The sequence below is a fragment of the Vipera berus genome, assembly GCF_964194415.1.
Source record: "Vipera berus genome assembly, chromosome: Z".
NCBI classification, from domain to species: domain Eukaryota; kingdom Metazoa; phylum Chordata; class Lepidosauria; order Squamata; family Viperidae; genus Vipera; species Vipera berus.
This window is the reverse complement of record NC_138205.1, coordinates 90,682,454-90,695,267: the sequence shown is the minus strand read 5'-3', so window position 1 is coordinate 90,695,267 and position 12,814 is coordinate 90,682,454. Positions and strand designations below refer to the sequence as shown.

General features: G+C 44.1%; 1 protein-coding gene across 2 annotated transcripts in view; it reads left to right on the top strand.

The window, feature by feature from the left end:
* CHN2 (chimerin 2) overlaps positions 1-12,814 on the top strand; it is a 151,358-nt gene that overhangs the window by 30,120 nt on the left and 108,424 nt on the right. For both annotated transcript variants that reach the window (XR_014028409.1, XM_081343190.1), the window contains exons 2-3: positions 9,434-9,472; positions 12,484-12,539. Coding sequence is in view for 1 of the 2 variants with exons in the window: in XM_081343190.1 (XP_081199316.1) it covers positions 9,434-9,472; positions 12,484-12,539 (95 nt within the window). In the remaining variant the exon portion in view is untranslated. The remainder of the gene's footprint in view (positions 1-9,433; positions 9,473-12,483; positions 12,540-12,814) is intronic.

The following is a 12,814-nucleotide window of genomic DNA, read 5'->3' as shown; positions in this document are numbered from 1 at the left end:
TGACAATAAATAAATAAATAAATAAATAAATAAATAAATAAATAAATAAATAAATAAATAAATAAATAAATAAATAAATAAATAAATAAATAAATAAATAAATAATAAAATAGGCTGACAAAAAATATCCAAATATTTACAAGATTAAGTTAATTAATTTAATGGTTGTCAACTTGCAGATAGATCTCCTGTACTTGGTCTTTAGTAAATTCACATTTATACAAAGGTAGATTTGATTTCCAAATAATAAAGCTTGAACCCAATTTTTTTTTCTTCTATTAGAAGAGCTCTTGAAATCCTTGAGTAAAACTAAACTGATTGTAAAGTTATTCAATATGTTTAATATGACTTTGTTTGGATATGCTTGGCAATTAGCACATAGCAGGAAAATGGTATGTTTCTAGCTAAGGAAATGCTTATAATTTTAAGATAAAATTACTAAATGTAAAGAACTTTCAAAAATAGAAGAGAATCTATACATACCAACAATTTTCCCGTTAAAGGCAGAGTTGGATATAGTTCCAAGATCACTTGCCATTGTGCCTATGGCAATTGTTATTTATTGCATTTCCTAAACTGCTAAATCTCCTGGGAATGCAAGGCAGATGGCTCAAGGTTCCTCTGCATTTTCAAAGCAGAATTTCCTTAGCAAATAGTTGGACAATAATTTCTTTCTTAAACAGTAAAACAGGTCACACTTTTTATAACAATGACAAGGATTAAACATCATTAGGATTTTGAGTTATGATTGGGGGGACTTCTCCTCTAGGACAATGGGAGACAAAATTATTGCTTCCTTCCATGGGAGGGAGCTTCCTTCTCCAAGCCTGAGTGTTTCCTGCCTCTGATCCAGAGGTTTGGTCTTCATCTTTTATTCAGGGTTATGTAGCTTGATTTTGTTGCTATTAAATATCTTTGCTGCAGGTGAAATTTTACTTGTCCTGTCTTTCTCACTGCTGAAAGCAAGCCTAGAATAGTCATCAGAAATTATACTTCAACACATTCTGGTGAGAGAGAAGTTCCCTCAGGATGGGCTCTAGCACAAGTCTGAAAGCTCAGAAGATTAAAACTCTGTGTCATGGTTCTGACGGATGAAACTCTTCAAAAGAACTTCGAGGCATTGTTTACCTTAAAGAATCTTTTATTCGAGAAACAAAGTATCAGCACTACATAGTTGAAACCAAAAACTAAATTCCCCTCCCCTGGATACAAAGTAACAAAGTACAATTCCCTCCTCCAATAAAAAGTCATAAATCACATCAATTACCGTATATACTTGAGTATAAGCCGACTCGAGTATAAGCCGAGACCCCCAATTTCACCCCCCAAAACTGGAAAAAGTTATTGACTCGAGTATAAGCCGATCCGCCGTTCTGCAAGCCTCTGCCACCAGCAGAGGCTCGATCCGCCATTTTGCAAGCCTGAATACACAGGAATACCCTGTGTGGCCGCGGCTCTCGGGGAAGCCCTGGCTGTCCGCTTCCTCGCTCCACGCTGCCATTCGGGGCCCGCGCGTTCCCCGGGCAAATTGCGGCGCCCAGCAGGCGAGGAAACACGCCCGCTCCAGTCGCCCCCCCTTCCCTCAGGAGACGCGAAGCAAGTGACCGCCCGGAGCTTACCGAGGACTTGCGCGCGGCCGAGGCTTCGGTGCTTCCAGGATCGTGCGCACCTCCCCAAACCTCCCCAAACGTCGGCAGGTCTCCGTTCCTCCTGCCGACCTTTGGGGAGGTTTGGGCGCCTCCCCAAACCTCGGCAGGTCTCCGTTCCTCCTGCCGACCTTTGGGGAGGTTTGGGCGCCTCCCCAAACCTCGGCAGGTCTCCGTTCCTCCTGCCGACCTTTGGGGAGGTTTGGGCGCCTCCCCAAACCTCCCCAAACCTCGGCAGGTCTCCGTTCCTCCTGCCGACCTTTGGGGAGGTTTGGGCGCTTCCCCAAACCTCTGCAGGTCTCCGTTCCTCCGCGCAGACCTGCCGACCTTTGGGGAGGTTTGGGCGCCTCCCCAAACCTCGGCAGGTCTCCGTTCCTCCGCGCAGACCTGCCGACCTTTGGGGAGGTTTGGGCGCCTCCCCAAACCTCGGCAGGTCTCCGTTCCTCCGCACAGACCTGCCGACCTTTGGGGAGGTTTGGGCGCCTCCCCAAACCTCGGCAGGTCTCCGTTCCTCCTGCCGACCTTTGGGGAGGTTTGGGCGCCTCCCCAAACCTCCCCAAACCTCGGCAGGTCTCCGTTCCTCCTGCCGACCTTTGGGGAGGTTTGGGCGCCTCCCCAAACCTCCCCAAACCTCGGCAGGTCTCCGTTCCTCCTGCCGACCTTTGGGGAGGTTTGGGCGCCTCCCCAAACCTCCCCAAACCTCGGCAGGTCTCCGTTCCTCCTGCCGACCTTTGGGGAGGTTTGGGCGCCTCCCCAAACCTCTGCAGGTCTCCGTTCCTCCGCGCAGACCTGCCGACCTTTGGGGAGGTTTGGGCGCCTCCCCAAACCTCGGCAGGTCTCCGTTCCTCCTGCCGACCTTTGGGGAGGTTTGGGCGCCTCCCCAAACCTCCCCAAACCTCGGCAGGTCTCCGTTCCTCCTGCCGACCTTTGGGGAGGTTTGGGCGCCTCCCCAAACCTCCCCAAACCTCGGCAGGTCTCCGTTCCTCCTGCCGACCTTTGGGGAGGTTTGGGCGCCTCCCCAAACCTCCCCAAACCTCGGCAGGTCTCCGTTCCTCCTGCCGACCTTTGGGGAGGTTTGGGCGCCTCCCCAAACCTCCCCAAACCTCGGCAGGTCTCCGTTCCTCCGCGCAGACCTGCCAACGTTTGGGGAGGTTTGGGCGCCTCCCAAAACCTCCCCAAACCTCGGCAGGTCTCCGTTCCTCCGCGCAGACCTGCCAACGTTTGGGGAGGTTTGGGCGCCTCCCCAAACCTCCCCAAACCTCGGCAGGTCTCCGTTCCTGTTTGGGGAGGTTTGGGCGCCTCCCCAAACCTCCCCAAACCTCGGCAGGTCTCCGTTCCTCCGCGCAGACCTGCCGACGTTTGGGGAGGCGCCCAAACCTCCCCAAAGGTCGGCAGGAGGAACGGAGACCTGCCGAGGTTTGGGGAGGTTTGGGGAGGCGCCCAAACCTCCCCAAAGGTCGGCAGGAAGAACGGAGACCTGCCGAGGTTTGGGGAGGTTTGGGGAGGCGCCCAAACCTCCCCAAACGTCGGCAGGTCTGCGCGGAGGAACGGAGACCTGCCGAGGTTTGGGGAGGTTTGGGGAGGCGCCCAAACCTCCCCAAACAGGAACGGAGACCTGCCGAGGTTTGGGGAGGTTTGGGGAGGCGCCCAAACCTCCCCAAACCTCGGCAGGTCTGCGCGGAGGAACGGAGACCTGCCGAGGTTTGGGGAGGTTTGGGGAGGCACCCAAACCTCCCCAAACAGGAACGGAGACCTGCCGAGGTTTGGGGAGGTTTGGGGAGGCGCCCAAACCTCCCCAAACGTCGGCAGGTCTGCGCGGAGGAACGGAGACCTGCTGAGGTTTGGGGAGGTTTGGGGAGGCGCCCAAACCTCCCCAAACAGGAACGGAGACCTGCCGAGGTTTGGGGAGGTTTGGGGAGGCGCCCAAACCTCCCCAAACGTCGGCAGGTCTGCGCGGAGGAACGGAGACCTGCCGAGGTTTGGGGAGGCGCCCAAACCTCCCCAAAGGTCGGCAGGAGGAACGGAGACCTGCCGAGGTTTGGGGAGGTTTGGGGAGGCGCCCAAACCTCCCCAAAGGTCGGCAGGAGGAACGGAGACCTGCCGAGGTTTGGGGAGGCGCCCAAACCTCCCCAAAGGTCGGCAGGAAGAACGGAGACCTGCCGAGGTTTGGGGAGGTTTGGGGAGGCGCCCAAACCTCCCCAAACGTCGGCAGGTCTGCGCGGAGGAACGGAGACCTGCCGAGGTTTGGGGAGGTTTGGGGAGGCGCCCAAACCTCCCCAAACAGGAACGGAGACCTGCCGAGGTTTGGGGAGGTTTGGGGAGGCGCCCAAACCTCCCCAAACGTCGGCAGGTCTGCGCGGAGGAACGGAGACCTGCCGAGGTTTGGGGAGGCGCCCAAACCTCCCCAAACGTCGGCAGGAGGAACGGAGACCTGCCGAGGTTTGGGGAGGTTTGGGGAGGCGCCCAAACCTCCCCAAACGTCGGCAGGTCTGCGCGGAGGAACGGAGACCTGCCGAGGTTTGGGGAGGTTTGGGGAGGCGCCCAAACCTCCCCAAACAGGAACGGAGACCTGCCGAGGTTTGGGGACATTTGGGGAGGCGCCCAAACCTCCCCAAACGTCGGCAGGTCTGCGCGGAGGAACGGAGACCTGCCGAGGTTTGGGGAGGCGCCCAAACCTCCCCAAACGTCGGCAGGAGGAACGGAGACCTGCCGAGGTTTGGGGAGGTTTGGGGAGGTGCCCAAACCTCCCCAAAGGTCGGCAGGAGGAACGGAGACCTGCCGAGGTTTGGGGAGGCGCCCAAACCTCCCCTAAGGTCGGCAGGAGGAACGGAGACCTGCCGAGGTTTGGGGAGGTTTGGGGAGGCGCCCAAACCTCCCCAAAGGTCGGCAGGAAGAACGGAGACCTGCCGAGGTTTGGGGAGGTTTGGGGAGGCGCCCAAACCTCCCCAAACGTCGGCAGGTCTGCGCGGAGGAACGGAGACCTGCCGAGGTTTGGGGAGGTTTGGGGAGGCGCCCAAACCTCCCCAAACAGGAATGGAGACCTGCCGAGGTTTGGGGAGGTTTGGGGAGGCGCCCAAACCTCCCCAAACGTCGGCAGGTCTGCGCGGAGGAACGGAGACCTGCCGAGGTTTGGGGAGGCGCCCAAACCTCCCCAAACGTCGGCAGGAGGAACGGAGACCTGCCGAGGTTTGGGGAGGTTTGGGGAGGCGCCCAAACCTCCCCAAACGTCGGCAGGAGGAACGGAGACCTGCCGAGGTTTGGGGAGGCGCCCAAACCTCCCCAAAGGTCGGCAGGAGGAACGGAGACCTGCCGAGGTTTGGGGAGGTTTGGGGAGGCGCCCAAACCTCCCCAAAGGTCGGCAGGAGGAACGGAGACCTGCCGAGGTTTGGGGAGGTTTGGGGAGGTGCCCAAACCTCCCCAAACGTCGGCAGGTCTGCGCGGAGGAACGGAGACCTGCCGAGGTTTGGGGAGGCGCCCAAACCTCCCCAAACGTCGGCAGGTCTCCGTTCCTCCGCGCCCTGCCTGCCTGCTTCTTTCCGCTGCGGAAAGAAGCAGGCAGGCAAGGCGCGGAGGTCCGGAGACCTGCCGACGTTTGGGGAGGTTTGGGGAGGTGCGCGCGCACCTCCCCAAACCTCCCCAAACTTCGGCAGGTCTCCGGATGGCGGTGGCTTGGGAGAGGTGCGCGCGATCCCGGAAGCACCAAAGCCTCGGCCGCGCACAAGTCCTCGGTAAGTTTTTTTGTTGACTGGAGTATAAGCCGAAGTGGAATTTTTCAGCCCAAAAAGTGGGCTGAAAAATTCGGCTTATACTCAAGTATATACGGTAGCTTGAAATGTGGGCTTTCTCCCCAGCTCTCCAGCCTGCCAAAACACTATTAGCTCTGGGCCCAATGTCCTTGGGTTCCCATGGCTGAGTTATTATTGTTATGACTAGCTGGACTCTCATCCCTATTCCCCCTCCCAGCATCAACTAATTCTAAAAGCAAAAGAGTAAAATGGCTGCATTTCCATCTGTTGTCAAAGCAGGAACATCCAATGTTAGCAGTGTTGACACTCTGGTCCTGATAATCAACCCAGATTGGATTATTATTCCAACATTATCCTAGGACCCATATATTCGCCTTTATTCATGATCCTTCAACTCCCATTCAACTCCACTATTCTGATGGTTGCATAGTTGAAATAAGAGTCAAGGGACCAGTTTGATAGCAGAATCTTGACTGAAGGAGTCATTCAAACTCAATAAGCCAACAAAAGTATTGGAAAACACAGCAGTTATAGTTATGTCCTTTTACCAGTAGCATAATTGCTGGTGAATTAAATCCCCTCTTTGCAGCAATGACAAACTTTATTATGTTCATTGATACAGACATGAAACATATGACAACTAAAATATACATCCATAGCGCTGCTGACTCATTTAAACTTGCGTAAAATGGATAATCTAATGCATTATGACATAATCATTATTTTGCCAGAGCCTGTGAGTTTTTAAAAAATATTTCACTCCCTGCATGGTGTTCTTGGTATTAGTCAGATAAAAGACAACATAAATAAATTTTCCTAGCAGGAACATCTGCTAGTTCATGGGCAAAGAACATATAGACAACTAGCTGTCCACTCCCAGTACTTGCCCGCATGTGTGCATATCCAAAGTAAAATCAGTACAGTCTGCCTGCAAACAAGTTTAAGAACCAGATATTAAAACAGGCTCAAGGAAAGTGTTCTCATTGCGAACAGTGCAGAGATTAGACAGTTTGCTTGATATGATTTCCTACCATTCAGATAATAGGATACCTAGTTCAGGTCATTTTGTTAATTCATATCTCTAACCACTTGACTGCATTAATTTTATGAAACTCTTAGCAATCAAAGAACCTAGAACAAAACCATGTATATCGTTTTTGCTACAGAGGTTCTCTGAATATCTGCTTGCTTGGATGGCTGGACATCCTTAAGAACAAGAACTGAAAGCCTGAGAGATGTTCAAGATGGAGTATTTATATATCATATTTCGTTAAGTGTGTGTGTGTGTGTGTGTAATTTCTTGTTCAGTTGTTCTTCAAGATTGCATGGATTAGTTTTCTTGGGAACCCTAACCCTTGGCTCCTTCCTAGAGCTGAAAGGGAATGAATAGCCCAAGGTGGTCCAACTGGCTTTGTGCTTAAGGTGGAATTAGAAGTCTTGTCTCCTGGTTTCTAGTTTCTGGCTCTCACACTATACACCAAACTGATTCCCTATTTGCATGCATTTGTGACTAACCGTGTTTATTAATTGCACAGAAACTGGACTCCATTGTCCATAGTTCATTTTTGTTCTGAATAGGATGTCTCAGCACAACTGAACAGAAGGGGAAAAAATAATACAAAAAGCTACAGAAACCTTTCTCTCTGCTCAAGAAAGCTGGATCAGGAAGTCATGATGATGCTAGACATAATAGTGAATCTTGATCTTCTCCCATCTTTAGGTCATTTCTATTAAACAAGCATGCCATATCTGAGCTCCATATGTCTAGTAGCCTACTTCTCTATGACCGACAGCTAGATGGAATCAAAGTATATATATAAACTGTTGACTGCCATTTCTGGTCATTTGAATTTTGCAGTGTAAATTTGATATATGTGGTATCAAACAATCTCAAAATGAGCAAATTGAATCAGCTGATCATAGTTTTTGGATTTGCATGTAAATAGTACTCTGTTTGTTTTCTGTAATTATTAATTGTAGTGTTTTCCTTGTTATACCTGAATAAATTTTAGCCTGACTATTTGTAAGGATATTTTATATTGACTTTGTTTGGACACCACCCCACTCCTAATGAACACTGCAGCATTAGGCTACTATTATATAAATAAGTAATATTGAGATGGATCCAAACTTAGATTAGAAATTTGAAATGTTTCTTGTTTCATATTATTTTCACAAGCATCACTTCTAATAGTGAGTACTTGTCTTCATTACACTAATATAATAATGAGTCATTTGCTTATTCAAGAGACATGTTTTAATGTGTTTTTTAAAAGATAACAAATATTCAACTTTAATTAAAATATAAATAATTACTTTGTTTCTTTGAAATTGCATAGCAAGGAAAATTTTTAAAAAACTATAGTAAAAAATGTTTTTCCTCTACAATGTGCCATCATATTTTTCTTTATTAACCCAAACATTATCTAATTACTGATCAAGGCTGAGCTCAAAAAGATAATTTAATAAGCTTTGATACCAAATACTTGAATGGTGGGAGAGGGGGAAAAATGTCATTTCTGGCCTTCAGCTATGACCTTTAAAGAACTGACAAGATTGAATTAGCAAGAAATAGTTTATGTTAATAAGAAGGTATAATAATAATAAATACTAGTTTCACTGAATGATGCATTCAGATGCTACATGTATCATTTATAATATTAATGAAATATAATTAACTCATTAATTTGCAGATTAATATGTTTTTTAAGAAAACATTCTGTACAGGCAGCCCTTGACTTATGATTACAGTTGGGACTGGAATTTCCATCTTATATGGTGAACATTGTAAGTCTCAAGGCACCCATGTGACCAGATCTGATTTTACCACCATTAAGCAAATCACACAATTGTAAATGTGAAGCTATTTTCACAGAAACCAGCAAAGAACATTGGAAATTGTACTGATGTGACTGTAGGATGCTTTAACTAGTACTATATATAAGCCAGGTGCCAAATGCCTGGAATGAGGTCATGTGACTTGGGAAGGAGAGTTGGCACAACATTGTACAATGGCTCAAAATGCTTTATGGGATGAAAAGCACCCTTTCAGAAGCCGTTGTAATCCCAAATAATCATTAAATGACCATTTGAAAGTCAAGGTTGTTAAGGAATTTGTTGTGCAGAGGTCTCCTTGTGCTACCAAAGAGTTGCACAGACAAGGAATGGTACTGAGAGCAGTAAAGTCACACAAGAATACACTGAGTTATAAAAAGCAAAAAGTATTTTACTTTTGAGGTGGTGTAAGAACAAAAAATGCACAGTCAAAAATAAACAGTCCGGGTCATAAACAATAGCAACAGTCCAAGGAGTAATCCAAACTACAAAGTCTTCTTACCGGTCCAGAGGTCAATACACAGTTCAGGTTTACAACAGTAGTAAACCAACAGCAGAGCAAAAACAGTAATAGTAGAGATCAGTGAATTCAGAGAGAGAAAGAAGCTACGTTCCTAGCTTCCTCTTATGGCCATGAGAACACTTACACACCCATTGGCCAATTAACTAATGGCATGGCTAGAATGACATTTCTACGTCATCTATCAAAGAGATTGCTGGTACTACATTGCCTGTTTTTTGTTCTGCAAATAAAGAAGAGTCTAACACTGACCATTATCTGATTTTGGCAAAGGACCGAAAACATGGGTAACTCTGGTCCATCTTTATTTGTCCTGTCCTGTACTAAAGTTTTGCACTCTTACCATTATTGACCAAACTCTACTTATGTCACAAAGTATTAATTATTAATTATTATATTAATACCATAAAGTTGTAGTGGTCTGATATGACAACAACTGAGATATTTGATGAGAAAATAACCATTCAGTGCCATTTTTAATCCTTAATAAAGCCATGTAAATATCTGTTGGACATATATTTTATTACTTTGTAGAATTTTAAAAGATTATTCCTGAATATAAATAGGCAACATGAGTAAAATAGTATCATGTGTAAGAATTAAAATCATTCTGCAGGAAAGGCAGTACTTTTGATATTTTCACTGGATTGCTTGATTAATTAACATTTATTTTATTACTATTCTAGATGCTGAAGAATATCAACCACCAATATGGAAATCATACTGTGAGTATTCAGACTCTAGAAAATGACAATGGGAAGAGGGAATAAAATTAATTTGGAAATGTTGCAGATATCAACACCAAATGTAATTTGGAGATATAACATATGAAAAGAGCCTAGAGAAGAAGTAGAAAAAAACAAGAATTGAAAGATCTAAAGTCAAATGTTTTAAAACTTGAATCAGAGAAAGATTATAAATTAAACTAAACAATGGTTTGGAGAGATTAATGGCTGGATCTGTAGTATATGTAAAAGATTTCCTGGTATAGAATGTTAGCTCTCTGTAATCAAATACAGAGCTGCAATTCTTTAGAGAATTCTCAGAGTTGCAACCTGAAGGCTAATAAGGAAGATAGTAGCTTCTAATAGATATTTTTTACAGAGGTAAATGGTTTTTCCTCAACTTTTAGTTTTCAGGCCATTTATTCATGACAGATAGCATTGATTTGAATGCAGCTTTTGTTTCCTGGAAACTGTCTCACAGATTTCCAAGGGCGTATTGAGTAAAATGTCAGTTATATCTTTTCGTACTGAAGAACAGCCTATATTTAAGGTGGATGCATTTAAAGAATAGAATCTGAAGAATAGATAGATAGGATTTCCAGATGATAGCCACCGTTTGTATCTATTACATGGGTTGCTGGATTTGATCATTTTTATTGTTATCCACACCTCTGTCAGAGCTTTTTCTAGGACCTAGCAATAAATCTCTATCTCTAGAAATCAAGCAGAAGTCAAGAGTTGCCAGAGAAATAGTCATAAGCAAAACTTGAATGCATAATAAGTTGCTATATCAGATGTAAGATGTCTTAACCACAAAAGAAGATAAGCTACAACCCAGTCTTTTATCGAATAGAATAGAATTGTTATCTTTCTCCAGGCCTAATAAGGTATGAGTTTCTGATTGCTTGTTGTGCACAGTGTTTAGATAGTTGTGTCATCTGGTGTCCGGCTCTTTGTCCCTGCCTTGGCAACTTAATCACATCTATTGATCTTTTTCTGTTTTTGGACAAAATGTGTGATCATTTGAAGAGGCCAGATCTAACATATTTATGAATGCCAATGGCCACAGTTTATGGAGCAATGATGTCAATGATGTCAATGATGGATGAAATTATTTTTTTAACGTGGTTTTGGATTTCTGCATCCAATTCTGTTTTCTTAAACTATACATGTGGCATGTATGTTTCCAATATCAAAATAACTATGGTATTAAATAATTGAAAATGAGGATTGGAAGGATTTTCAATGCAGCAGAAAAGGAGAATTCTAAATATTATTTCATAAACACAGCAACATTACAGACATGAAATGTTAATATGGAGAAATTATCTGGACTGGTTTAGTCTCCAATTTGACAGTTCAACCTAGCTATCTTACGTCACACTTTATATTATTGGAAAAAAGGCAAAAAAAATTCTCTTTATTGTGTTTGAAATCACTAATACAGGTAGATGCAAGGAACTGCTGAGAATAAGCTTCCAACATTCAAACATTTATCAATAGAACAAAAAACAATGAGATTTTCACCTAACCCATAAAGCCTACAGATAGCTTAATTACTATTGTTTCATTTTGAAATAGTGTTATTAGTTATTGTATGCAAAAACATGATGTACTAAACTTCTTTCTCAGATTTTACCCAAAGAACTCTTGTTTGTGTATCCTCAGCCCAAAAATTCAAAAGAAACATGGCTCATGATTTTTAAATTGTGAATAGCTTCTCTAGCAGTCACATTCTGTAGGAGCTAAGTGCTATGGAAGTTAAAGCAAATGTATTCAAAGTTATAATGGATACAAGAGAAAATTTTGATAGAGCAAAATCAATTATTGTTTGACTTTTCTAATATTCTAATAGAGCTTTGTCAAATAACTGGGATATTCAGCAAAGATCTTCAGTAAATATTGATCCCTATGCAAATATGAATTTACCTTCCAGCAACAGCAAAAGGAAATCATGAAAAAAGAGGAGGGTTTTTAATCAACCAAATGATTACAGTTTGACTGTGTTATAAAAAGCTACACTTTTCTCACTTATGTACTCCCTGAATACCCACAAGTTGCACAATGCAGTTGCACAATGCTTTTTTTTGCTGACCCAGGTAATGTTCTAATGTATTTAATTTACTTGAATTATTGCTGACCAGCTCATTTACTGACATAGGATCATTAGAGCTCAAATGGAAAATAATTCTGGGAGAGAGAGGGAAAGGAAGCTAAAAGTTAAGTCAAGCATGGAGCCGATATAGAAATTCTGCCTAGTTCACCCCACACCAGCTGCCTGCAATTAGTGCAGGTTCGCATCCCACCAGGCTCAAGGTTGACTCAGCCTTCCATCCTTCCGAGGTAGGTAAAATGAGGACCCAGATTGTTGGGGGCAATAAGCTGACTTTGTAATAATGCCGCTTGGGGGGGGGGGCGAAAGCCCTAATAAGCAGGCATATACATAGAATGAAGGCTACTGCTAAGCTTGTAAGCCGCCCTGAGTCTTCGGAGAAGGGCGAGATATAAATGGAATTAAAATAAAAATAAATAAAATATATAGGCAATGTTGTTTTCATTAAGTATATTATTACAAACCTAACTTGCTAATTTTTTTTTACTTATTTTTCTGTCTCTGAGACAGTCTTGACTCCTGGCAACTATATTGACAATTCCATGCAGTTTTCCAGGCACCATTTGCAGAAGTGATTTGCCGTTACTTTCTTCCTAGGAAAGTCACCCAGTTGGATGCCACACCTGAAGTGCCTGTCCATTTGTCTGACTTGTAAATGCAAAGATTAGAATCCTCTGTATCTCTTTGCTGACCTTTACATGTCATTCAGATTTCTGCAGCCCAGTTTTATTAGCCCTATTTTACACATACGTTTGAAATAAGCTCGTGTATAATCTCCATTTACAGCCATTCTCATTTTATTTCAATTTGGTTCAAAGTATTTTCCTTAAATATGTGGAAATAAATGCTGGTATTCCTTGCAATCTTCTAACTATGCTTGCACTTTTATGTTCAACAGTATATCAGTTACAACAAGAAGCACCTCGTCCCAAAAGGATCATTTGTCCTCATGAGGTCAGTTTAGGTTTTTGCACATGCTATTTCATTAAACAAATTATTAGCAATATATTCATTATACTGATCATCTTTCATTGGATATTGTAGATATATTTTATCAACAAAGCTTTTTAAATATTTTTAATTTGCAAAGTGGGAAAAGTTATATCAGTATGCTATGTATTAGACTGTACGTAAAAGCATGTAGTTGTCTATATAATTACAGTGTATTCAGACAATTGCAATAGTTTTTATGTTCAGAAATATGCAGTTTTTAATTGGTGTGATTTTTC